Here is a 26,640-nt window from a genome sequence, read left to right as displayed (position 1 = left end):
TGAAAGCTTTTTGGGGGTACTGATAGCACTTTGTTTTCAAAAAAAATGTCAGATTGTGTACTTTGTATACAAATGAATAAAATGTGAACACATTGTGCGGCAAACCCTATAAGTATTATGGGGTTAATTGTTGTATTAGTGTATATTTTATGGATTATTGTACAAGCCATTATGTCAATGGGTAAAGCAGCATGCACTTTTGTCTTTGGCAATAACAGATAAGATCCCATTTCCTGTATAGTAGCAATGACTTCAGTGAAAAACAAATGTTCCCGTTGAACATCTTGATGTCCATGTTAGATAAGTCTTTCTCAGTTGGTTTGACAATGTTTCTTCAAAGCTTTACCACTTTACCAATAACCTGCAGAGCAGTTTGTACATTATTATACAGTGGAATTCAAAATAAGACTGTATTTTATTCACAGAAAAGACAATTGTATGATTAACACAATAAGAGGTTGAAATAGTTGTGTCCGGAAGGAGTAATTGTGAGCTTGTGTTAATTAAGCAAAGAGATAAGAAAAAGTGAATAAGTATAGCCTATTATTTAGTATAGCCTGCTAGTTTTTGAGTACCTTACTCTGTGTGAGTAATTCCATTTTTTAAGACGCTATTCTTTTCCATTTCATAGAAATATTGCCCTTTTCACTCCATTACATTAACCTGACAGCTGTAGTAACTCCTAACTTTAAAGACTGTCATTGTTTCATGCAAAATATAAATGCACTGCTGCAGTTTATAACTAGTCAGTGTGCTGATAGAAATGTGTAGGCTTCAGAAATGATTTTATTTTAATATGCACTCAGTGATGCAAATCTTACTCTCTGTACATTTAATCTTTCTCTGTGCTTGATTCGTAGTGATCGCTTTGTCATGGCTTGATTTGTGATGCCTTGGACCTCCAGATGGGGGAACATGAACAAACCTTCCTCATTTGTTGTAATTTGAGTAAAGACAAGTGATGAGTCTGTGTTTTCTTTCATGTTATTTTCTTCCTTTTATACAAATGTTTAAACATTTTTTGGAAATTTGCTATCCTTTCAGAGATTTAGTTGAGAATTGTTGTCAGGTTCATGTGTATGCCCTAAAAAAAAAAAAAAAATCAAATTTGCATAGAAATTGTATTAACTTATTTTTTTCTTTCTTTCTTTTTTCTATGAGCGAGATGTTCACTGTCTGTGGGTTAATTACAGAACTGGAGTCAGGACGCGGTGAGCCTACATTAACATCAAGACAGGAAGCAGAGGGAAACAGCTGGCCTGCCTCTGTCTTAAGTTTAAAAATACACCTGCCAACAACTCTAAAGCTCACTGATTCAGACATTGCACCTAAACTTGTTAAACCTGTGCAGAAACAGAAATGCAAAAACGACGCTTGTGGTTGTAGGGGTTATGTTAAGTGCTGGAAGTAACCTTTTGTCAACCTTGTTCTAAATAGTGGGAAGACAGGTAGTAACTTCCAACAGTTCCACCTTGCCCTTTATGAGGACATCGTTATAAAAAGGGGGCTATGGTTCATGTAAGGTGCGCTGTATGTAACAAAGACTAATATCAATCTAAATATCTCTCTCATGGAAAGAAGGTAAATAACTGTATTTTCCAAAATGTTAAAATATTCTTTGAAGGTAAGCTTATGGAATCTGGACATCTTTAGCCTTGCTTAGTGTAAAGACTGGGGGAGGGGGAAACACATAGCCTAGCTATGACCTAGCTATTTTTTTTTTTTTTTAATTTTTAACAGCCACCATAATTAGATGAGAGGTTAGAAGCTCCTAAATCCCACCGAGTAGACCTGTATCACAAGCAGTATGTGGAAAACGGAATATCATGACATATTATATCACATTGGTTAATATGCAATAACATGCAACATACATTATGCAACAGTAACATATAAATGTTTATCCATGATCACTTGCTTCTGATATTTTGCAACATTTGACTTGAAATACATCAATACTTTTATTTACATAAACGTCTGAATGCAGTATTAGTCCATTATGGTACTGATAGCTTTAATGTAGGATCTAAATTGTTTTCCCACCACTGTTTTTAATTATCCTGTGGTGAGGGAATCATAGTTTTTTCAGTTTTCCTTACTATAGGTTGATATGAAGTTATTTTTGGAGCACAAATTGTTCTTCAGTGGAATTAATATTCATATTAAATGTTTCCATCAATAAATTTGAACTTTCAGAGATTTTTTTTCTCAGATCCTTTCCTACACAGCACAAATTATTTTTGCTAACTGTTGCAGTTTAAATGCAAAGCTAAATATTTTCACATAGCTCAAATATTTTTGGGATATTGTATTTACAGATTCAAAACAGTAGTCATGAAGGAAGCACGGTTGACGCACTGGATGTAGGTGGGACTAGGCCGTCGAAACCCGCATTCCTTGTCAAAGTAAAGGGTGGGAATCTAGAAATTAATCTTAATGACTGCTGAATATAAACACAAATTATTAATTGATATCTTAAAAATGAGGTAAAACAATATTTTGTGAGGAGAGAATCAAAGCTAATCGTGTGAAACAGTCAACGGTGTGAAGAGGGTGCTCTTATTCTGAAGAAAACGAAAAGGAAGTGTTATTGTTGAACTGGCGGAATCGAAGCTACAGGGGTTACCTCTGACCCACGTCTACGTAAATTCAGCTGTCCACAGGACTTGAAAACTGTCGCAGGGAAGAGGCAACGATCTCAACAAGGAAAATTGCCACAGAGGTATGAGGTAAGACGTGATACGATGACTAAATGTCGACGTTTTCAAAGATGTCAATTCCGCTGCTCGGGAAGCGATTTGACTACAAGCCAACAGCTTGGCTGAAGTGGAAACAGTAGCATTCACGTCATTGAAGAGCTACTGTTTACCAAGTGAAGGTTGTCTCTCTAAGTTAGCCTTTAAACAACACGGGGAATGTGGGCTAATATTTTAGTAGCAGTTACTTCATGTGGGCACGTATAGCAACAGACTGCTGTGTGCTTTGACTGAAGCTTCTAAGGTTGCTTCTGAAGGTTCTAGAAGCAGAAGCCTTGAACTTTGCCCAGAACTGATAGCAGCTTACCATTACAAAGGTTAATGGAAATTCACTATATTCGTGAATATGTTTTCATTAGTATACAAATGGCTCGAAAACTGAAAACTGCATTAAAGAATTTGATGGCATTGATACGGTATTCCCTTTTCAACGTCATACGTCCATCCAAATGTGAGGATTTGTTCGTTTTACTTTTAATTATTTCTTTATTTATTTTAAGTTTAGACTGTTGCGTGGCCAAACAAGCATTCTGAAATTGTCATCTTGCACTGTGGGTCACTAACACTTTTTCTGCACAGAGTACATTTACTTTAAATCTGTCAGTTTGTACATTTTCCTAATTATACTGATTATAAGTTTCTCTTAAGCATTTGTACAGATTGCTATTACTAGTTTTACTTAAGTAGAGTATCAGAGGACATCACTACTCCTTCCTGTTTATCAAGGTAAACAATTATTTAACAATTCTATAAATTAATTACTATGGAATTATGAAAGGCCTTGTGTGTGTGTGTGTGTGTGTGTGTGTGTTTGTGTGAGAGGGAGAGAGAAAATCAGTTGAGGTAATAAGTTGTCGTGGGAAGTGAGTCTACTGGTGTTTAAGAGAAATACCAGCACTTTCTTGTCAAAAAGCTTCACTGATGCAGAGGGCCGAACCCCAATGCAGAGGGCTGAACCCCGATGCAGAGGGCTGAACCCCGATGCTGAGGGCCGAACCCCGATGCAGAGTCAAAAACAGACAGGGAGGCAGAAGTCCAAAACAATAGTCTTTTAAATTTTAATCAAAAACTCAAAACAGCACACACTTACTGTGGAGATGAAAAACATGGCAAGATGAGACTAAAGCAATTCCTGGCATGGCGACAAAGCAGATTCTGACATGAAGACGAACAGCAAGTACAAATCCAAGTGCAACGAACCGACAAACGTGACTGGGAAGACGAGGACTAAATCGACAAGACAATAAGATACTGGTGCAACACATTAAGGAGGGCAAAGCAATCATGATAAACCAAAGTAAAGTTACATGAAACAGGGACACACAGGGGAAGTGACACTTTCAAAATAAAACAAGACATGACAAAAACCTGGAACATAATACACATGGAAACACATGACAAGACACAAATGAAACATGACACATGGACCAAAAATCAAAAGACAACAAAAACTCACATGGGTTAGGGGCTCACATGTGGTCCAATCAAGTTCTTCCACACCAAACTCATCCAACCATTTCTTTATGGACTTTGTGCACTGGGGCACAGTCATGCTGGAATAGAAAATGGCCTTCACCAAACTGTTGCCACAAAGTTGGCAGCATAGCATTGTCCAAAATGTCTTGGTATGCTGAAGCATTAAGATTTCCCTTCACTGAAAGTAAGGGGCCTAGCTTAACCACTGAGAAACAGCCTGATAAAGAGATGTGTCTGTATAGTGCACTAATGTCAGCCCTAATGTCCTTAGAGTCATCGTAATAGTTAATGAAAGGCTGTGTCTTGCAGGGACCCTCTTTAAGACAGAGCCACACAATAGGGTAATACTTTGCCCAGTTAGTCATCCAACCTTGATGCTTGTTAGTCAACAACAATACAGTTTCTCCAAATGTATTAGTGATGTGCTATTATACTCATGCTTAGTACTCACAGTATGGGTGGGTACTTTCACTCTGGGTGACGGGCGTTGCTAGATGGAGCACCACAAATACATTTTTGAGTCCTATGCTCAGAGAATGCTGAGTTGTTGTGTTGTTGAAATGTTTGGCTGTATGAAGATTTATGGACAAGCACTATAGAGATTCTTCCCAAGTATACACATATATACATTCACATGCAATCCCTGTCAATGCAGTTATAGGAAGGATAGGAAGGAACAATGAGAGTGCTATGAAGAAAAAAAAGAAAGGTGATACAGTCACATAGTCATTGTAGGTTACTCAAATCATATACATGACCAGCATACCAAAGTCAACAGTTTAGGATCTAAGTGATTTCTGCTATTCAAAAATTGTACAGCATACAACTACTGCTTTATTCAATTTCGTGTCTAAGCAATCAGCTCACATTAGGACTGGCTGTTAAACTCAACTTTGTGGCCTGAAATGCATGTGGGCCTACAACAAAACCCACTGTGCTGCCTTCGGTACACTTTCATACACTAACAGCCAGATAAACTCTTCTTAACATCACGACTCTGAAGACTAGATTTGCCGTCCACAGGTTTAATGACGTGTAAGAAATTTGTGAAACTGAAACATACAAAACATAGCCCAAATCAGTGTTGCGCTAAACAACAATAAACTGGTAATCTCATAAGATCATCCTCGTACATTAATAAATGTATACGTTTGCAGAAGCATGAAAAATCACACATTCAGGTTCGCATCTAAGCTCGTAAATTCGTGCACAACGTGCCTCATGTAGCCTGAGAGCTAGCAGTAACGTCTGCATGTTCTAGTATCAGCTTTACCTTAAATCTCCGTCTAAATTACCGGTACACAAAAACGAACTACGGAAGTATGCAATTACAACACAAGAAGTAGTACAGTAGATACATACCAACAATGCTATCTTTGGGCTCAAAAGAATGCAAAATACAGCTGGAAAGAATGCAAACTGTGAGACGTTCATACAACGTGGGAAACTCTTCGAGTGTAAACATTACCTAGCCTACGGAGGCTGTCATTAGACAAATAGCGCATGAGAAAATAGGTTCTCACAGGAGAGAAACGAGAATTCCAATACATATTCATGGAACTTCAAATCAAATGCAGTGAAGTTGTAAATATACTGTAAATAATAATAGTATTTTAAGCTTGACCTTAATTATCTTTTTAACCTTTTTTAAACTCATAACAACACACCCACCACTCTTTTTAAATAACAAGAAAACACATCCTTGGCTCAGTTTACATAGTATAGACAGCATGCTGTTTTTTGGTGTTTCAAAAACTCATAATTATCATTAATAAGTTAAAATCTGTGACAGCTGTCATTATAGCTGTCAAAATCAGTGGTTGCCCACTTGTCATAACCTGTTAAGACACTGTGAAAACGCACAGTATGTACTCTGCATAGTAGCCAAGTCCTTCCGCTCATCTAGTGGTGAAAGGTATGTATTGTTATTACATTTACTCAACTATTTTTCTTAAGTACAGTTTTATAGCACTTTACATGAGTATTTGCATTTTAAGCTACTTCATACTTCTACTTCACTACAACACAGTCAATGTTGGCAAACAGTGGTGGCAAAATATTTGGTTTAATTAAGTAGTCAGCCATTGATACCGTTGCCTCATCCAATTCCATACATGATTTCATTTAGGTATCTGTTGCAAAGAGGTCAAATTAACAGATATTTTACAGAAAAAGGATTAGAGAGAGGTCTAGAAAATGAATGCAAAATTTCTGCAAGAGAACCTTGTGATTTTTCCTACAATTTGCTGTTAATACTTTATACTTTTACTTCAGCCCCCTTCAGTCTGAAGAGAAGAAGATGGACTGTGAAGTAGCTGACCTTCCCAGTGGCCCGCTGGATATTTACAGGAAAAAAGCCTCTTTCAACTGGAAGGACATGCGCCGCTTCATAGAAGGAGAGGAAATGGAATTCAAGGTAGCTGTCAGCATCAAATGCTCTCTGTAGATAGGACTAAATTTACACATTTTTAATAACGTGAATGGCAGTAGCTAAAACATAATTCTTTAAAGCCCCTTTGTGTAGACTTCCAGTAGTAGTATCCAAAAAGTGTCTGAGTAAGAATATGCATATGGGCTTTAATATTTAACCAGCTGCTGCCCCTGCAAGCTCCTGTGAATGATGAAAGCCGAAATACAGAAACTGAAAGCTCGAAAATGGATGAAGCAATGCTGAAAATGTGTAAGAAAACAACTAATATCAACTAAAATCTATTGGTAGAAGGTAGAATACAAAACTATGAAAGAACAGATTCTTTGTATTAGTACCTTTTTTGTGGTAGGTCTGAAACTCACTAGTCCACCATAAAGATACAGTTAGCTTTGTTGGGATTTGGACCACCTTATCCAAAGCTTTTTGTTCAATTACACTCAATCTATGGGGTTTTAATAAAGAGTGCTATTAAACCTACCAAGACCCCACCTTCAATGCACTAGATTCAAAGGATCTACTAGGGAGACCTACAAAAAAAAAAAAAAGCAGGTGGTTTTAATGTCGATGTATAGTCAGTGTGAACAACCAACAACTATCAATGATAAAAAGTGAAGAAACAAACAAACAAAAGCATTTATTTTGTGAAAGTGATCCTGTTAACGTAAGTTACACTTTGGACTTTTATTTTGAACCCCCCCTACCCCAAGCTGTTTGTTTGCTGTTAATTTTGACATCTTTAATTTTGTGTGAACACACTTAAATATTCTTTCTCATTAATATTGTTGTTGGTATTTCAAAAAAACAAAACAATGGTCTTTTTCAGAGTTCTTACGAACACCTTGTTGATATATAAACAAACCTAAAACAGCATCAGAAAATTAAAGTGCCTTTTGCAAAACTAGTAATAAGAGAATGTTCTGTTGTTTCAGTGTTCCTGTATATGTCTTATATATTATCCCTTCTTCTCTGTGCTGCAGCAACACGTTTTCAAGACACTAGAAAATGATCCTGTTTTTGCCCGTCGGCCTGGTGAAGATGTCCCTATTGAGAAAATGAGAGAGCTGACCTTCCTCAGGTATCAGTGTAACAGAATGTTTCCTCTTTCCTGTCCACTCTGAATTTGCCCACGCAGCACAATTTCAGTTTTACCCCCAGTAATCTCTCTTTTGATAAAAATCTACAGGGTGAAGCAGCTCTTCCGCTATGACTTCTTGACAAAAGAAGAGGCGATGGCTAATCCCTGGAAGACTGTGGTCCTCAATGATTGTCTGGGCATGTATGACTGGGCCCTTACAGCCAAGTTCTTTCTCAACAAAGGGGTGAGTGTGCATTCATACGGTGGCCTGAGTATCAAAGGTGTACTATGAGGTGTAATCTATGTTGAGGTCAGTTTACTTTCCAATGGAGATTAAATTCATTTTCAGAAACATTTGTTTGCATTTAGTGTGGACTTTTTCTCTTTTTAGTCATTGCCTCATTCTAATAAAAGAACACCTAATAAAAACACCTTCTCTTTCAGATGTTTGGTGCAACTGTTGCTAATTCAGGATCAGGGAGACACATCGAATTTGTTGAAAGCACTGAAGACATGACGGTTAAGTTTCACAGCATTATGTTGCCCATAACTACGCTTTACTGTTGATGTCTAACAGGGTTTCAGGGTCTGTATTGATGTTTCATCATCCTGCCCCTGTACATTTATATGATGTAGATGCTGAATGTTGGACACACACAGTTGGACATATAATATTTGTGATGAAGATTTTTGCTTCCATAATTAATCTCTTTCAGATGTGATATTGGCTCTTTCCTGCTTCAGTCGTTCATTCAAGAACATGAGCTTTGCATATTTTTGGCTCAAATTACTGCTACACAGATATGTACTTATTTACAGAGAAATGTTGCTGCATGCTACACAATCAGCAGGACTTCAGCATGAATTCAGATTTTGCAACTGCATATATCTGTTTATAGACGTTTGGGTGTTTTGCTCTGACTGAGCTGAGCCACGGCAGCAACACCAGAGCCATGAGGACCACAGCAACATATGATCCCTCCACCCAGGTCAGCATAAACGTGCTCACATCACTCTCAAGAAATAAGTTTTGTATGGATGTTGATTTACATTCAACTCAAATGTTTCCCCTTGTATCATGCCATGATAGCTTTGGGAACATAAAAGTAAATTCCTTTTATTTTTGGAATTGTATTTGGGGTTTTTAGCATAGAGATTATACATCAATCGGCCATAACATTATTACCACCCACCTGATATTGATCAGGTCCCCCTTTTGCTGCCGAAGCAGTCCTGAAACGTTGTGGCGTGGACTCCACTAGTCCCCTGAAGGTATGCTGTGGTATCTGGCACTAAGCCTTCAGTAGCAGATCCTTTAAATCTTGAAATTGCAAGGTGGGGTCTCCATGGATTGGATTTTTCTAGCACCACCCAAAGATGCTGGATTGAATTGAGATCTGGAGAATTTGGAGGCCAAGTCAACACCTAGCTATGTTTAGGTAGGTGGTCTGTGTCGAAGTAACAGCCACATCAATGGCAGGACTCAAGGTTTCCCAGCAGAACATTGCCGAAAGCATCGCACTACCTCTGCCATCTTGGGTTCTTCCCATAGTGCACCTGGTACGATGTATTCCCCAGGCAAGCCACGCACACACACCCAGCCATCCACACAATGGAAAACGACATGTGATTCATCAGACCAGGTCACCTTTTTTGATTGCTGTGTGGTCCAGTTCTGATGCTCACATGCCCATTTGTAGGTGCTTTTGGTGGTGGACGTGGGTCGGCATGGACACTCTGACTGTCTGTGGTACATGCAGCCTGATACACAACAAAACTGTGATGCACTGTGTGTTCTAACACTTTTCTGTTTGAACCACCATTAACTTTTTCAGCAGTTTGAGCTACAGTAGCTCTTCTGTTGGGTCAGACAAGACGGGCCAGCCTTTGCTCCTCACGTGCATCAGTGAGTGGCAGCCCATGACCTTGTTGCCATTTCACCGATTTTCCTTCCGTGGCCCACTTTTGGTAGGTCCTGACCACTGTAGACCAGGAATATTCCACAAGAGCTGAAGTTTGGGAGATGGTCTGACCCAGTCATTTAGCCATCACAATTTTGCCCTTGTCAAAGTTGCTCAAATCATTATGCTTCAAGGAGAACATGTTCACTTGCTGCCTATTATATCCCACTCACTGCCAGTTACCATTGTAATGAAATAATCAATGTTAATCGCTTCACCTGTCAGAGAAATTCACAGTTCCTCCATTACAAGTGAGTTGCTGACAGTAACAGTGTGGAGAGAGCTTTCAGCATTCAGGTAATTGATTTCCAAATCTTAAAAACAAAGCTTTTCTTCTGATCTCTTCTCATGAGTGGCAAAAGTCAAAGAGTGAATTTTCTCAGATTATTGTTTCGTGAGCTAAAAACATTGATGAGAAGCAGAATCTACCTGAAAAACTAACATGATATTATGTAGCATAAATAAATTCTTCTGAAATCACCTGACGGAGGAGCACCAGTGTTCTCATGGACGAGGTGAAGCACAGTGTGTGTATGTTTTTTCTCTTTCAGTTTCATTTGAATTATTTTTAGTCAGATAAAATGTAATGAAAATCCACTTGGATTATCTGCTTTAGATCATCACTTAGTGAGATAGCATAACAGTAAATATAATTATTTAGTCAAGAGCCTTACTACAAAATACTTACAAACAAACCCGTTTTATTGAATAGAAAGAACAATCTCACTCATTTGTGCTCATTTTATTAACAAGAGTTTGGTCCACAACCCTTCATGTGAAAACCACTAACTTTCTGCTCCGTAGGAGTTTGTAATAAACTCTCCAGACTTTGAGGCTGCTAAATTCTGGGTGGGGAACCTGGGGAAGACTGCAACCCACGCTGTGGTGTTTGCTCAGCTCTACACACCTGACCAAATGTGCCACGGCCTGCACTCCTTCATTGTCCCAGTAAGACTTTGACCTTTGATTGATTCCTGACCAAGTTGCTGGTTTTATTATGTGTTATCTGATGTTATTGTTATTATGTTAAGACGTTATAATTTTAGGTGTGTGCTCACTGCTGACATTCTGGAAGCATTTGAAACAGGTTAATGAGACCGTTGAACATCTTTCTAGAACTATACAGCTCTGTTGCTTTGTAGTCAAAAGCAGCAAAGGCCCAGTCAAACAGGAATGGCTCAAGGTTAATCACTTTGTGAAAAACTGTATGGGCAAATAGTCCAGCACTTTAAGATAAAATAAAATTTTTGTGTTGCATAAAGGGACTACAGCTTGCATTATAAATATACCAACCATGAACAGCTCAGTATCGTACAGGTTACATCCAGTAAATCTGTAACCATTGTGCTGCAGGTGAGAGATCCCAAGACCCTCTTAGCTCTGCCTGGTGTGCTTGTTGGAGATATGGGCAAGAAGCTGGGCCAGAATGGACTGGATAATGGGTAGGTAACATCTTTAAACAGTGATTAAAGGCTCTGAATATGGAGAAAACATCACCAGTTTGGTAATGTCTATGCTGCATTTAGAAATGTGCCACTAATACAGAAAACACAAGCAATACAAAAATGGTGTTAAATGGTTGTAACATACTGGAGCTAAGTTATGGCTGAGTTTGGCCAACAATCCCTGTAGTAAAATGTGTGATGATGTAAAGTTGGATTCAATTGTATGCAAGTTACCTTTATGCATACTTTTTTTATATATATAGGTCAGAATGGCGTCAGGATTAAGGCAAACGTTGTTCTAAGTCGAAGTGCTGAGGTTTAACCAAATGGGTCACTGGTCGTGTAAAAGAGCAGCATATGTTTGGCAGTGCCTCAGTGCAGCCACTAGATGGAACTACTTTCATAGTTTATAGCAGAGGAATGCCAAACTCTTTGAAGCATTTGAGACTGAGTGTAAATGATATACACTGTCTAGACAAAAATATTCAGACACACTTCTTTATCATCGAATTTGGGGTTGTTTTTCAGGGGTTGGACTCCTGACTTTCAGTGAAGGGAAATTTTTCATGCTTTAGTGTACCAAGACATTTTGAACAATTTGACATTTATGATTATTTATACTTGGACTTGCATGAGTTCATATACAGCTGCTTATTTTTTGACAACATTACCATTTTAAAATTTTGCCTTTTGTTCAATGACAGAATGGTTTTATAGAAAATCATTTATATTTCTCAAAGCGAGGCTTAAAAAGATAATTTTGGTATTTGTAATGAAACTTGGGTTTTGTGTCATCTAATATGCAAGAAAAAAAACAACCACACCCCTATCCTAGATGCTAAATTGGATCCCTTTGGGATTTCTGTCTTTTCATCTTTAGATACAGCTAGATAGTCAATCCCATGAAAATAATATTTTCTTCTTTCATTATGTGATTATATTTCGGATATTTGCTGCTTTAAGTTGTCTTATTTCGTTTTAGCTGTGTATTATTATTATTTTTTGTAATTCTGTACATTAACTAGTTTGGCTGAGTAAGAACACACGAAACACAGTGTGTGACATGACATGTTATTTGTAGCTTATTATCTCTAGTATGTCCACTAATACACCTGTTGCCTCTTATTATACAAACTAATTTTGAGATAAAAAGGGTCATTTCCAGCCCTGCCCGATCAGACTCTGTCCTCTGTCAAGGTCATAGAGAGTTTATCAGGTTCTGATGTTGAAGATAGAATGATACATGTTACAATAGAAACAAGTTTCTCTTCCGTTACCTTTCTGCCTTGGTATTCTTTAAGTGTAGTTTTCAGCATCATCATGCTTTGGTTTGGTAGCATGAAGCAGAAGTGGTAAACAGTCACACCGCATCACTAAAAAAATGCATGTCATGCTTTTGTGTCACACACAAGTTGCCAGTGTGTGTGTAAGCAGAGTGTTTTTTTCAGAACTGAGTCTCACATTTCTTCTTTCATTGTCTTTTTTTTCCCCGTCAGGTTTGTTTTGTTTCATAATGTGAGGATTCCTCGGGAGAATCTACTCAATAAGACTGGAGATGTTACTCCTGATGGCCGCTATGTTACTCCATTCAAGGTCGGTAAGATTTCCACTAGTGGCCAAAGAAAGCACTCCAGAGGTATTCTGATCACCAATTTAAGTTAACCAATCAAAGCTGCACTACTTAATACTTTTTAAACAATTTTTTACCATGAAATTCCTTCCTTTTATGATGACTTTGGATTATCCTGAGTAACAGGAGCAGTGTTTCTGGACAGAAATAGGTTGTTAAAGGTTTTAAATCTATTATTGAGAGTTAATACACTGGCCTGAGTTAGAGGTAAAAAGCAACCTTACAACAATGGTAGGGACATCCCCATGTTTCACACTCCGTAAAGACAGCTGATATGATCTTCCATTGGAGATGTTTGCCATTTTGACCTGTGAAAGCAAAGGTCAAAATAGAAAATGACCTGATTGTTTTTTACACTTTTCTCTGCTAATGATAATAAATGGTGGTTTTGATGGAGAGCAAATCAGAAGCATTGGCAGGGTGAGGTAAGCAAAACGCAGCATTTTGATCGGCTCTGTTTCAGCAGGTACACACCCATTAAAATGTGCCTGAATGACACTGGGCTTTAGGACTTCTCTAGATAATAGAGAACCATTTGTAAAACCTGAGCCACAGCTGCAGAGCCAGCCAGAAATGTCAGAGATGAAGACCTGCACACGGCAAACCTGAAAACATCACTAAAAACTACTGTAATTTGGGTGACCTCACCCTTTAAAGCAGTGTACAATCTAGTACCCATGTATTCACTACAATGTTTATTTTTTTTAACAAATTTCATAAGATCTGTTCCTTCAGTTATAAACACTGTAAAATCCTAAATGCACACAGGGACAGATGTGAATAAACAAACACCGTAGGCAACCTTTAACTTTATTGAATCAAGTGCTGTCATGTCTGAAATGTCTACTTTTCACTGCTGCTGCAGTGTTTTAATGGGCTCTCAGGGGGCAAAACCATATGGACATGGTGAGAAGATTGCTGATAATGACAACCAGACATGGAAAATTCCTCTGCTACCCTATGAGAGGTGTAAACACCACAAGCAGTAGAAAGACCTGTACCAATATCCACTATATAGACAAAAGTATTCAGACACACTTCTTTGTTACTCAATTCATCTGGTGGCGTGGGGCTGTTTTTCAGGGGTTGGTTGAGTCCCCTTACTTCCAGTAAATGGAAATCTTTATGATTGGCATGCCAAGACATTTTGGACTATGCGACAGACCCCACTCCACCTGAGCACAACTATGTCCCAGTGCACAAAATAAGGTCCGGACTCCGGTGCAGAGGAACCCAGCTGGCTCATACAGAGCCCCGACCTCAACCCCAGTGAGCACACCGGACGAACCGGAACAGAGCTCGCAAGCCAGGCCCCCCTGTCAATCACCATTGCTGCGGGCGCTGGAAAAACTGTTTCATTATTCCTACAGGATCCTGGCATGGGCATAAGCTCTGAGTTTACAATAAGGACACAGTTGATAAAGACCAATATTTGTATAGATCAGTAGAATCATTTCGCTGCTGCAGGGTTTCCTTTTGCTCTCTCTGGATTTAAAGCAGAGCTTCCTATAAATGTTATGTATCATTCTGTGTTTCAGGACCCCAACAAACGTTTTGGAGTGTCTCTGGGTGCCCTGTCAGGTGGCAGAGTATCCATCACCAGGATGGCACTAGTCAACCTGAAGCTGGCTCTGACTGTGGCCATCCGCTTTTCAGCCACCAGGAGACAGTTTGGACCCAAAGACATGGAAGAGATTCCTGTTTTGGAGTACCAGTTACAGGTGAGCCTGGAGGGAATGGATTTTAAAGCAAATGTACCTCAAACCACAGAGTACCTTATCAAAGTTACAAGCCACATCACAACAATTATTATTCATGTGCATCTCTTTGAGTATGGGTGTAAATGTTTACACAAATTCATGAGATATTTTGTATGTTGTTACAGCAATGGCGTCTGATCCCGTACTTGGCAGCAGCATATGCGCTTGAACACTTCTCCAAATCCATCTTCATGAACTTTGTCGAGTTTCAGATTGGACAGATAATGAAGGACAAGAGTGCTAGACAAGTCAGTAAACATGATGGGCATGTGTGTGTCTATATATCAAGTTCTATCATACTATATAAACTATAATCTTTTATGTTCTGTGTATTTTTCAGGCAGAGTTGGGCAGAGAGATCCATACCTTGGGCTGCTCTAGTAAACCACTGGGCTCATGGATTGCTCAGAGGGGGATCCAGGAATGTAGAGAGGCCTGTGGTGGACATGGATACCTGGCCAGTTAGTCTCAAGCACACAAATATGTTTTCATCTCTTGTGGGGACATTACAGAGACTCAAACTTACTTTCTTGAGCCTGACCTTGACCTTAACTACAACAACTACTTGCCTAGCACTAACCCTAATGCAAGTCTTCTCTTTAAAATTTACTGATTTATGTTATGGGGTCTAGTATTTTGTTCCCCACAAAGTTGTTAGGCCCCACAAATCTAGAAAAATGCAGAGACCTAAATACATAAATATTCTCTCTCTTTCAGTGAATCGGCTAGGTGATCTGCGCAATGACAATGATCCAAACTGCACATATGAAGGAGACAACAATGTCTTGCTGCAGCAGACCAGCAACTACCTGCTCGGCTGGCTCCATGCTAAACGCCATGGTGAGTCCCGGATGCACTGAGAGATTATCACAAACTGTTACTGATGTCAGTTATAGATGATGTAGAAAGTAGCGTTGTGTTCATTGCTGATCATATCACTTTTCGATGTTAGCCTTGCCAGCCACAGTAGCTCACCATCAAGCTTACATGTTGTTTCATTAATGACATCTGTCCCGCTCTTGGTAGTTTGGAATCAGACACCATTGCATCATAGTCTGCCACATCTCTTTCACAATAAGCTGTGCTACTTTAGTCCACTACAGCCTTTTAGTCTGCACTGATAACCCACAAATACTTTCGGGAACACTTTCTATGAAGACCACATCTATAATGTGTTATGGGAGGCAGTCATAGTGTATTATAATGCATTCATGATGTTATATAGCTTCATTCATAAACACACATAATAATGCACCATATCAACAATCATAAAACACTATAGATGTGACTTATAATGAACTATATGAAGTTTAAATGTCTTATGAATGCTCTCGACTAATTCTAAACTAGCTATTAAATGCATGCACTTTGCTTACTCGTTATGAATGGATTATAATACTTCATAAATACTCCCATAATAAACTATAAATGTTCCATTTATTATTAAGTGTTATGTACAGTGTATGTTTGATATTTATTGAAATATTAACAGTGATTGTCCTGTTCTGCACTCTGAGCTATTATACTTAAGATTCAAAAACAGCAGTGACGTAGAGCTCTGACCGAGTTTAGGTGAATATGTTTTCTGCTTTCAGATGGTATTGAGTCTCCTCTTCACACTGTGGATTTCTTAGATGATCTTCACAAGATCCTGGAAAGCAGGTTTACAGCAACGACCTTGGATCAGTGTATGGACTCTGCAGGTATTCTATTATTTGATCTTGTCAGGATCGGATAAATTATAATGAAGTTTTTTAAACTCTACGTGATAAATCTAGGTTAGAGAAGGGATTTTTTCCCTGTAAACACTTTGGAATGCTTGTATTTATAGCTTCACTTAATTACTTACATGTGGCTTTAGCCAAAGTTGTTTTCAGTCAGATAAGATGTAAGATAACAGCCAAAATGCATTAAATACAACAGGAAGATGACTTTGCAGTGAATGCTGCCGGACGCTTACTATAAATGTCTATAGAAAGAAGAGTGTCGGCAGTGATTTCAAAGTTTAAGCAATTTTCAATTTTAAGTTAAAATTTGATGAACTCAACCTCACCTCGACTGTTCCTGTGTTAATCCTGTCTTCTGCCATTTTAGCTCAGTATTCTGCACAAAAGTGACCATTGGTAGTAACTTAATCATAGTAATAATATATAATCACCTTCTGTTAACATATTTTAACCTATTTATTGTGCAGTTTATTGTGAGATCCAAAAAAATGGGTGCAGAAACTTTTGTAATTCAGTCACATTTAACCATTTATCTAAATATATCTGACACAAAATCAGTGCCAGTGGCGGCCTATAAGTGGCTGGTGTGTTTCCTGCTGGAGGAGAGCCAGAAAAGACTGGAAGAGCAGAGGGCCTCAGGAATGGATGAGTTTGAAGCCCGTAACAACAGCCAGGTAAGACACATGCAGATACAGTGGCGTTTTGGGGATCCTTTATGAATACTCTCAGTTATGCCCATAGCTCAAGCTGAAAACAGAACTCATGACCCCAGTTATTTAAAAAAGCAAAAAAAAAAAGAAGCCATTTTGTAGATATAAATCAATGATAATACATTGCAGTGGCACCAGTCAAGCCATCCAGGCATGGCACCAAGCTGCTGTGGTGTTGCCACACAGTGCTGAGGCTTGGTCCTACTAAGAATCTCATAAGCACATTTTTTCTATCCTCTTGTGAAGTTTTAGCCAGTAACCTTCACGCTGATGATAAACAGAAAGAAACGGCGTTTAGCTAATGGAGGTGTGGTTTTTCTTGGCTGTCTTTCCCAGAATCTTGGCTGCCATCATCTGGTTTGTGTTATTTGTGTCAGAGATGCAGGATGTAGGTTACGGCGTTGGGTGTGGGTGGTGTTTCCTGGATAGTGTGTGTGTCACTGGATTCAGTTGATTTGTTTGTTGAGTGATTGATATGATGTTGGTATATGTAATAATATCAAAAGTCCTTAGAGGATTAGGAATTGTTTGCTGACAGATAATAATATAAGTCTGGGAAATGTTAGCCTACTTTAAGCCATTTTCATCTGAGCCAGATTTTAGAATCATCAAGAGTTACACAGTGAATCAAAGTGACGGGTAACAGATACAGCAAATTCTCAGTAACCATAGTATAGCGTGATGTCTCAGTCATTCTGCAGTCTTCATGAAAAGCATCTAAAACACCCAGGATTTCAAATGAAATTCCTAATTTAATAAGATGGAAATAATTATGAGCTGCGTTGTTCTGTCGACTCTAATGTGTTTGTCATAACCATGTGTGAAGCCACCTCAAAATTCCTGCCAGCTCAAAACTCTGTGTAGCTCAACACGATCACAACAAAGGTGGTAAAGGTTGTGAGTTGAAATCCCAGGTGATGCAGAATTAACATCTTTTATGTCTTGATGGACCCTCATGTATTTCTCTTTTGTCTTCCTCCTCCTCTTTTTTTTTTTCTACCTCCCTTTTGTCCCTCCTTCTTCTTCTTCTTTCTTCTTTCAAAATGTCCTGTATTCTTTTTTCCAATTTTTGCACCATGGATATTCCAATCAAATTTTGCCCTTATTTATACACACATAACTGATTTAAAACTGATTTTTCAGTTTCTGGCTTTAATTCTTGAGCAGAATTATCGCTCCCAGTTGTGCCTTTTGTTATGTGAGTTCACAAATACTAAAACGTAGAACTCAGAACTTTGTTTTCCATCATACTGTCTACATCTACAACTTTCACCTGTTTTTGTCCATTTTCATAGCTTGTCTTGCCTCTTCTGACAAACTGTTGGTGTTTAGCCTACAAAGATCTTGGGTTTGGGAAATGGTTTGATGTTGCTATATTGATGATGATGATATATTAAATAAACTACAATATTACATTTGAATTCGATCACTGCATAGACAAATTGAGTGAACCCTACAATATGCTGTTAAGCAAGTTTATGTTCCAAAGTTGGTTTAAAATAGATTGGGATTATCACTGCATTTGGCACACAATGAACAAAATTACATCCTTTAATGATTTAAAGTACAATATATAATTTGGGCTCTCAGTTGATATACAAAGAGTATCACTTACTTATGACAGACACTAACTGTGATAATAGTGAGTTCATGTTGTTGTGTATGTTGTTGTGTATTCAGGTTTACTACTGCCGTTCTTTGGCCATGGCCTACATTGAATACAACTGCCTACAGAAGTTCTATGAGCTGACTACTGATCAGAACACACCAGCTGGTCTCAGACCTGTACTAAGCAAGCTGTGTGCCCTGTATGGGCTGTGGAGCCTCAACAGTCACATGGCCACATTGTACCAAGGCATGTATTGTAATCTGTATGAAGTAAAGAAACACAAACCAAGATGACCCGTTCCATTGATATTTGTAACATGGTTTTATTCCTGTGTAGGTAATTACTTAAGTGGAAGGAAACCCGCAGAGTTGGTCCAGATGGCAATTCTTATGCTTTGCTCCCAGGTAAAAGACATATGTTTTTGTGCATTTCTGTCCGTCTCACTCTTTGTCTAATGTCTGCATCCCTTTGATTTAGCTAACTCTCACCTTATTTCATGTTTTAAGTAGATATATTGAAAGGCTCTCTGAATTTTGAATGAAGTTACAAAACTCTTGACACATTTGAGTCCAGATTTCCCCAGTCATTCCTCTGTATGCTCCTCAGCCATCTACTAACCCTTTTAAACAGGTGTAGGCTGGAGTCACAGTACATGGACCTTGGTCAGACTTGAGTCACATTCATGATGTCTGTAGACTTCATCTCACATTATAACTGAACACAAGAGATTTATAGCTATTACATCAATATACAACTTTTAGCTGCTGAAGTAAGTGATTAAATGTATTAGCAATGCAAATAACACAGCAGTACATACCATCCTCTGCTTTCATTTGTTTCACTGTGTACTTTTGTATATTATTTTTTGTACATAGCTCCCTTCCTTACTTCCTGTCATTGTATAGCTCAATGCTGAAATGTTGGTCCTTTATTAAACTTTATCTAATCTCAAACCTAACCTCTGTTTCTGTGTCTCTCCTCCAGTTGAAGGATGATGCAGTGGCGTTGGTGGATGTTTTTGCACCTCCTGATTTTATTCTCAACTCACCGATTGGCAGTGCTGATGGACATGTAAGCCTGATTGTACTTAAGTAAAAGCATTTTTGTTTGTCCACATCTTTGCCAACTACCTAAATACTCTAAGAAAACAGGTTTGCCCTTTAAATTCTTTCTGAATAACCTTTTAAATACTGGCCTGCTGGATTGACATCACTCCCACTACATATTGTATCATACTAGATTATACCAAAAAATGCAAGGCACACATTTGTTTCTTTTAGCAATTGTTTCAAGCACAAAATAAGTTTTTAGGCTTATTGAGTACCAAAGATCATTACCGACAATCCACAAGAGGAACAATACAGTTCACCATGTGTCTATTAGTATAAACCAGTGGTTCCCAAAGTCGGGGATGCATCCTCTGGGGGATGTGGAGCTGTTGCAAGAGGGTCATGGAAAGGCAAATGAATGACGAATGCTTGAGCTCTGCTAGCATAACATGGACAAGGGCAGTGCTCCCAGCAAAACATACAGCAGAGGATGAGTCTTCACCAAGTCAAAATACAACTTCCAAGGCAAAGACAAGAAAATATGGCGAGGCATACAGTTAGGTCCATGTGTATTGAGACAAGTACATTTTTTTTGGCATTAGCCTCTGTACACCACCACATTTAATTTGAAATTAAATACTAAAGATGTGAAGACTTTCAGCATTAATTCAAGGGGTTTAATGAAAGTGTGGCATTAACCATTTAGGAATTACAGCCATTTTTATACACTCACCCCCATTATGGATGGCTCACAAATGATGGGACTAATGGCTGACAAGCAGTGTCATGGCCAGGTGTGGCCTGTTCTCTTGTCAGTCAAATCAAGTGGATAAAGGTTTCAGGTTGGTTCTGAGTGTTACATTTGCATTTGGTAGCTGCTCACTGCTCACAGTTTGGGGATGGCCCCTTCCTGTTCCAACATGACTGCGCACCAGTGCACAAAGCAAGGTCATATAAAGACGTGGATGAGCGAGTTTGGTGTGGAAGAACTTGACTGGCCTGCACAGAGTCCTGACCTCAACCCAATAGAACACCTTTGGGGTGAATTAGAGCGAAGGCTGCAAGTCAGGCCTTCTCATCCAACATCAGTGTCTGACCTCACAAATGCACCTGTGTATTGGAATTGGGGGTGGATTGGAAATATTCTGATCCACAAAAGGGGGACATGCAGAGTTTGGGAAATACTGCTATAAACCAAGATGATAGAGAGGAATCATCTTTATATTTAACAAAGGAATTAATGATTGAACTTAGGAAGAATAGTAACAACCCAAAAAATTTTTATGATTTTGTATGTATTGTGAAATTCTACTCCAAGATCAGTTTTGAGCCCAGTGAAGAGACAGCTGGCCCAGAAAGCAAGAGGAATTATCAGGCAGTCTGATGATATTCTGTCTAATGAATCAGGCTGAAATGCCCTCAGACTGACATCATATATATGTGTCATTTGTAAGAGAACAAAACACTTAAGTCCTTCAGTCCTTCCATGATCAGGCTACTAAGCACTGACAGTAATTGTTTTAAAATATACTTTAGATATGAACTCATTCTAGTTCAAGTATGTTAACTTATTCAGCCTCTACCTGCTTGTTGAAAAGTAGGTAAGTTGGGATACTAGTCATACATATGGTCATTACAGACGAGTTTATCGCAACTAATTATGAAACATTTTTTCTTTCATGGCAAACTGTCAGCTCTTCTCACAAACCAGAACAGTGACTCAGTAGTAGTTGTTTTTTCCTCCCTCCCCATTCTTATGTAGTCCCATGATTTAGTCATGTTAAGTCTTATTACTGGAAGAGGACGACAGAACTTTGGCTGCCGTCTCTCCCTCTTCCAGGAAAACACGAACAGTGTTGTGCTTGATTAAAAGCAGCAATAAATTATGTTTGACAGTTGTTGATGATGACCCTCTCTGAACTGTCTGAGAAGCTTCTTTTCCATTAAAAAGGCTCAACTGATGTTTGTTTTGCCTGAGAAAGGAAGAATCATCATTTTGACACACAGCAAATTCTATTTCTCTGTGTCAGCATTAGGGTTTGAATTGTTTATTTTTGCAGCAATATTAGTCCTAGATGTTTCATCTTTTAATACTTAATAAGCTTGGAACATAAGTTAAGGAAACCTGCTAATGCCATTGACTTCTTTTTCTACTTTACTTTCTCTGTCATCCACTAACTTGAAAAACATTTACAAATCAAATCACAATAAAGTCTCTCTGAGAGTATTAGTACTTGTAACACAAAGTAGCCATAACAGTGGAAGTGCTAGCAGGAACAATAAAGATGTAATTTGGGAAGACTGATCTTGTCTGGATCTTGCAGCATTTTCAAATGTAATATCCTAAGTAGTTTGACTAATTTATAGTTGCAATTATAGTGTAGTGTAACAGGGATGCCAGAGTTCTACAGTGTTATTTCTTTATTTTCATTGTAAGGAAAAGGAGAAACTCATTCATTTGGAAATTCATTGTGTGATTTGATTGGCGGGGTTCATCCTGGACTGGTCGCCAGTCAATCGCAGGGCCAACACACAAAGACAAACAACCACACACTCTCACACTCACACCTAGGGGCAATTTAGAGTAGCCAATTAACCTAATGTGCATGTTTTTGGTATTGTGGGAGGAAGCCGGAGAACCCGGAGAAAACCCACGCAGGCACAGGGAGAACATGCAAACTTCACATAGAAGGGCCCAGACCGGGATTCAAACCTGGAACCCTCTTGCTATGAGGCGACAGTGCTAACCACTGCACCTATAAAAATATAAAAAAAAAATCTTTTTTATTTAATTATAGGTTCGAGCAAGACCATTAACATGAACCCAAGGGCAAAATTGAGCCGTGGGCCCTTAGCAAAAATTTGGCTAAGCAGAATTTGTGTATCATATAAACTTTGACACAGGTCAAAGTTTTTTTTTTCAGTTTTTTTATTTATCAGTGTATGTTTCTAAACAAATTAGCTGTTACCCCTTCGGGGTCCTTGAGTAGGGCACTTGCCCACATTGCCTTGGATATGAGCCATCATCAAGATTTATTATTTATGTTATTTTATGGAGGCATGAAAGTTAGATTAATTGTGAAAAAGTGACTTTGAATTGGGGGGTTAGGCATAAATGTGAGTATTAACAGTTGTTTATCTCTTCGTGTCAACCCTGTGATGAACTGCCGACATATCAGGGGTTTATCACATATCTTGCCCACTGTCAGCTGGGATCTGGTACAGCCCCCATGCCACCCTCCAAGGGAAAAGCAGTTATAGATAATGAATGGATTGTTGGAAAGCTTACATCTTCTGTACTGTACTTCTATATCATAGTGTAATTAGTCACTTTCAGGTTGCATGGGAGGAAGTCCTGGCACAATATACAAACAAACACTCATCAAGTTTGTCTGAATTCAGGAAGAAGTATCACATTTGGAAGGCCAGCAGTAGTGTAGTTAAGATGAAAACTTTGTTTGTGGTTGATGTTTATCCAAAATTCAGTTTGATTGCAGTTTTTCCGATATCTGTGAAGGAAGTGATGATGACAACTCAGATTACTCAGGAGGAAACGCAAATGAACACAGGTCCCATTGTTTTCTGTGTGTTCAGCAATAATCATCAGATTATAATCATCATCATGTAGACTGAAGCATTAAATACCTACTCAGTCTTTTATTTTACTTTTTTCAGATTCATCCACACAGGCACAAAAACACATCTGAAAGCTACTCAGTAGAGCCACAGTCTCAGATAGACCTCCCATGACCTAGATCTAATTCAAAGCATCAACATGTGCTAGCCCTAGCTTTGATACAGTTTCATCTGTATCAACTGATCTCGTGATTCCAACACCATGGATGTTCCGGTCCCCGAATAAGAACTTTTTCTAATGTAACCTTTCATCCCCAAAAGTTTTGTAGTTAGCTCATATGCTAACTCTTGGTTTTGGAAGTAAGGGCAACTTGCTGTTGTACGCATTATTTTAACGGCAAAGCATGCTAAAATTAACAGCTTCAACATTTTGTATTTTTGGAAAGGCTAAAAAAGACATCACCACCGAACTCTTGGGATACTCATGTCTAGTTACAATTTCTAAGATATGATTTGACAATCACTGCATAAAGCAGCGATTAAGTGAGCAAATTTGTTGCCCAGTTCAAGAGCTGGATCCTCAGTCTACAACAGCAATAGTTCAAGTATTTTAGTAGAATACAGTATTTTTTTAGCTTGTATATTGAAAGAAATATAATATTGGAAGTGGATCATGACCTTTTTCTCAACAGTGAGCACTTTAAAAATTGTCTGACTCATCTCATTGTTTTAATTTCATGCAGCTTTACAAGAATCTGTGGTCAACAGTGATGCAGGGCTGCCAGGTGCTGGAGCGGCCATCCTGGTGGAAAGAGTTCTGTTCGGACAAACCTGTGGTTGGATCCCTCCGTCCAAAACTCTAGAACACAGATGCACTCTCAACTCTGGACATGTCGACACGTGTGTCTGGTGTGTCCAAATTCTAGGTGGAAAAAGTGTGTGCCTTAAAAACTTCCAACAATTTAAAATGAATGGACTATACTTAGGCTGACTCTCTGTTTGCCAAAGACCCCTTACAATCCTCCAAATCTTGTACCCTAAAGAAGTCAAGAATCTTGAACTCTGGTTCAACACTTAACAAATTAAAGAGATTTCAATACAGTCTCTGCAAATACAATATGTTGTTTCTCTGTTTACAGAGAAAGAGAAATTCTGTTTAAATCTGTTTTATATTGCGTTGTCTATTGCTATTCTGTCAGTAGCTGAAAGTGAGGCTAATGGCCATGGAGTAGCACAGAAAATATTTGACTGCAATTCGTAGCATCTCACTTCCCTTAAATGAGATGCTAAAAAGTGCACTGCTAACAGTTTGCAGGTGTAGATGACAAACCAATAGCTTCTGTAAAACTTCTAAATGTCAACAATGTCCTATTTTGAGACTAAATTGTGTGCTTCTTACTCTTTAACACCACTAAGGAAACGCTCTTTGCTATAGTTAATGGCATAGATGTATTAAAAAAAATATGAATGCCATATTTAAAAATGATGCCCCATTCAGTCCAATATCTGCTCAGTTACTAGTCGAACACACATGCTGGAGTCTTTCAGACTTAGTCAGTCTCCACACACAAGTGTCACAAGAATAATTTACTGATACAGCCTTTGGGAGACTTATTTTTTATCAGACCTAATGACTTATGTCATGTGATGCTCATAAAATACAATGGTTTTATAGCAAGACAAGACAGCTTTATTTGTATAGCCCATTTTTCAAGCGGTTTGTCTCAAAGGGCTTTAAAAGCAAAACTCTTAGTGAAACATTATTTGAGCCCATTTAAATGTTTCATAACTAATGAGTGTGGTAAGTAAAATTTATTGTGTTTGATTGCTTAAATGAATGACATGGAATGTAACATTTTTATGAATCTGAAAACTGTTAAACTGTAGATGATATACACTACGAAATTTTCTTTTGTAAAATTAGCAGTTTTTGTAAAACAATGTTTTGGTATAATATACAAATTAAATAAATTCACTAATCCGCTACATAATTTTATAATGGGTTCTTTCAAGGGAAACGTGTGGTCTACAAAATAGGTTTGTGGTGCTTCAGTGAATCCTGCAAGACTGCTTACAATTTACATTACTGACCATTTCCCACTTCAAGCAAGATTTCATTCAAAATCAAGTTGGTATGACTTGAAGCTCAACAAAGCTAATGCTTCATAGTGAGATTTGTATTCATGTTTTAGTGTTGCTATGATATTGGAGTAGTCTCTGAATCCTTCCTGCTGGTGGATTTCCGTGCTGTAATGACGGACTGCTGACAGAGCTTCACTGTGCACTCATAAGAAAGAAAGAAAGTGACATATTTTGTCATTGGAGGGAACTCACTCCAACGAAATTCGTGCTCTGCATTTAACCCACCCAAGTGACGTGCACACATACAACAAACCCGGGGCAGTGGGCAACCGCGTGCAGCGCCCGGGGATTAGGGTTAGGTTAGGTACCTTGCTCAAGGGTACCTCAGCCATGGACACCAGTACGGGGAATCGAACCAGCGACCCACCGGTTACGGGTCCGATACCCTAACTGCTGATCCACGATTGCTCACAGGCCATGATGTTTGTAAACGGAACAGGGAATCAAAATATGCTAGGCATGGATGTAGTAAAAACTGGGTCTAAATAAAATGCCGGCATGCATGCACCATTCCTATAAATCACACTCAGATGTGCATGATCATTGGATGACCAAGGCATGTCAGGTAAGTACTCTCAGAAAAGGTACTGATTTTGAAGACAGAGACAGTTGAATTATATTGCTAATATACTTTGAACTTTATCAAATCTAGTCCTAAAGACAAACATTTATCTCTCTGTTAGATTCGACTTCTGTCAGTGTGTACATTAACCCACTCACTGTTTTAATCACACTCTCAACCTTTTATCTGACCATTGTTCAGTAACTTGAATTTCTATTACCTGACTACAAACCACTAGGAAAAAAATCCTACACTAGATGTCTATCTGATGGTGCTGTGGCTAAAGTTAAGGCAGTGATTCCAATGGCATTTACTTAATATCATATCTCAGTATAACTGAACACTGATGGAATGGAAGAGTCTCATGCAAACTGTTCCCTCTCAAATTGATCACTTTGTTGATAGTGCTGCAAGCTCACTGAGAATGACATTCAACTCAACAACGCTAAAAAAGAAAACTGTAAAGCAAAAGAGATTAGTGCTACGGTATAACTGTAGTATTCACAAATTAAAGCAAAACAACACACAAAAATGTTTCACCAAACTGGAAGAATTTCGCTTGATCTGGCAAGATAGTCTTAAATCATTAAGGAAGGCCCTACAGAATGCTAGAGCAGCCTATATCTCAGTATTAATTGTGGAAAATAAGAACAACCCCAGGTTACTGTTCAGCACTGTAGCCAGGCTGACAGAGTCCTAGTGCCATCGAGTCTTGTGTTCCTGTAACTCTC

The 26,640-nt window shown here is 38.5% G+C and overlaps 1 protein-coding gene and 1 long non-coding RNA gene across 3 annotated transcripts; one reads left to right on the top strand and one right to left on the bottom strand.

The window, feature by feature from the left end:
* The first annotated feature begins 2,580 nt into the window (after window positions 1-2,580).
* acox3 (acyl-CoA oxidase 3, pristanoyl) lies at window positions 2,581-25,191 on the top strand. 2 transcript variants are annotated; one of them, XM_046380316.1, is made up of 19 exons: window positions 2,581-2,729; window positions 6,507-6,648; window positions 7,641-7,738; window positions 7,847-7,982; window positions 8,183-8,257; window positions 8,638-8,727; window positions 10,504-10,647; window positions 11,053-11,141; window positions 12,641-12,737; window positions 14,313-14,495; window positions 14,660-14,782; window positions 14,875-14,995; window positions 15,252-15,374; window positions 16,130-16,237; window positions 16,820-16,935; window positions 18,652-18,826; window positions 18,917-18,984; window positions 19,565-19,651; window positions 23,949-25,191. In XM_046380316.1, the coding sequence occupies exons 1-19, from the start codon at window positions 2,725-2,727 to the stop codon at window positions 24,066-24,068; spliced, it is 2,100 nt and encodes a 699-aa protein (XP_046236272.1). In that variant the 5' UTR covers window positions 2,581-2,724; the 3' UTR covers window positions 24,069-25,191. The 2 variants fall into 2 exon arrangements, with proteins under 2 accessions (XP_046236272.1, XP_046236273.1); XM_046380317.1 differs by having other exon boundaries at window positions 2,585-2,722.
* LOC124054383 lies at window positions 5,163-5,695 on the bottom strand. Its single transcript, XR_006842368.1, has 2 exons — window positions 5,595-5,695; window positions 5,163-5,284 (listed from the first exon to the last, which is right to left on the bottom strand). It is a non-coding gene; the product is annotated as an uncharacterized LOC124054383 (long non-coding RNA).
* Window positions 25,192-26,640: the final 1,449 nt, after the last annotated feature.

Source organism: Scatophagus argus, chromosome 23 (genome assembly GCF_020382885.2).
Source record: "Scatophagus argus isolate fScaArg1 chromosome 23, fScaArg1.pri, whole genome shotgun sequence".
NCBI classification, from domain to species: domain Eukaryota; kingdom Metazoa; phylum Chordata; class Actinopteri; family Scatophagidae; genus Scatophagus; species Scatophagus argus.
Note: the sequence above shows the minus strand (reverse complement) of the source record. Positions and strands in the feature narration are given on the sequence as shown.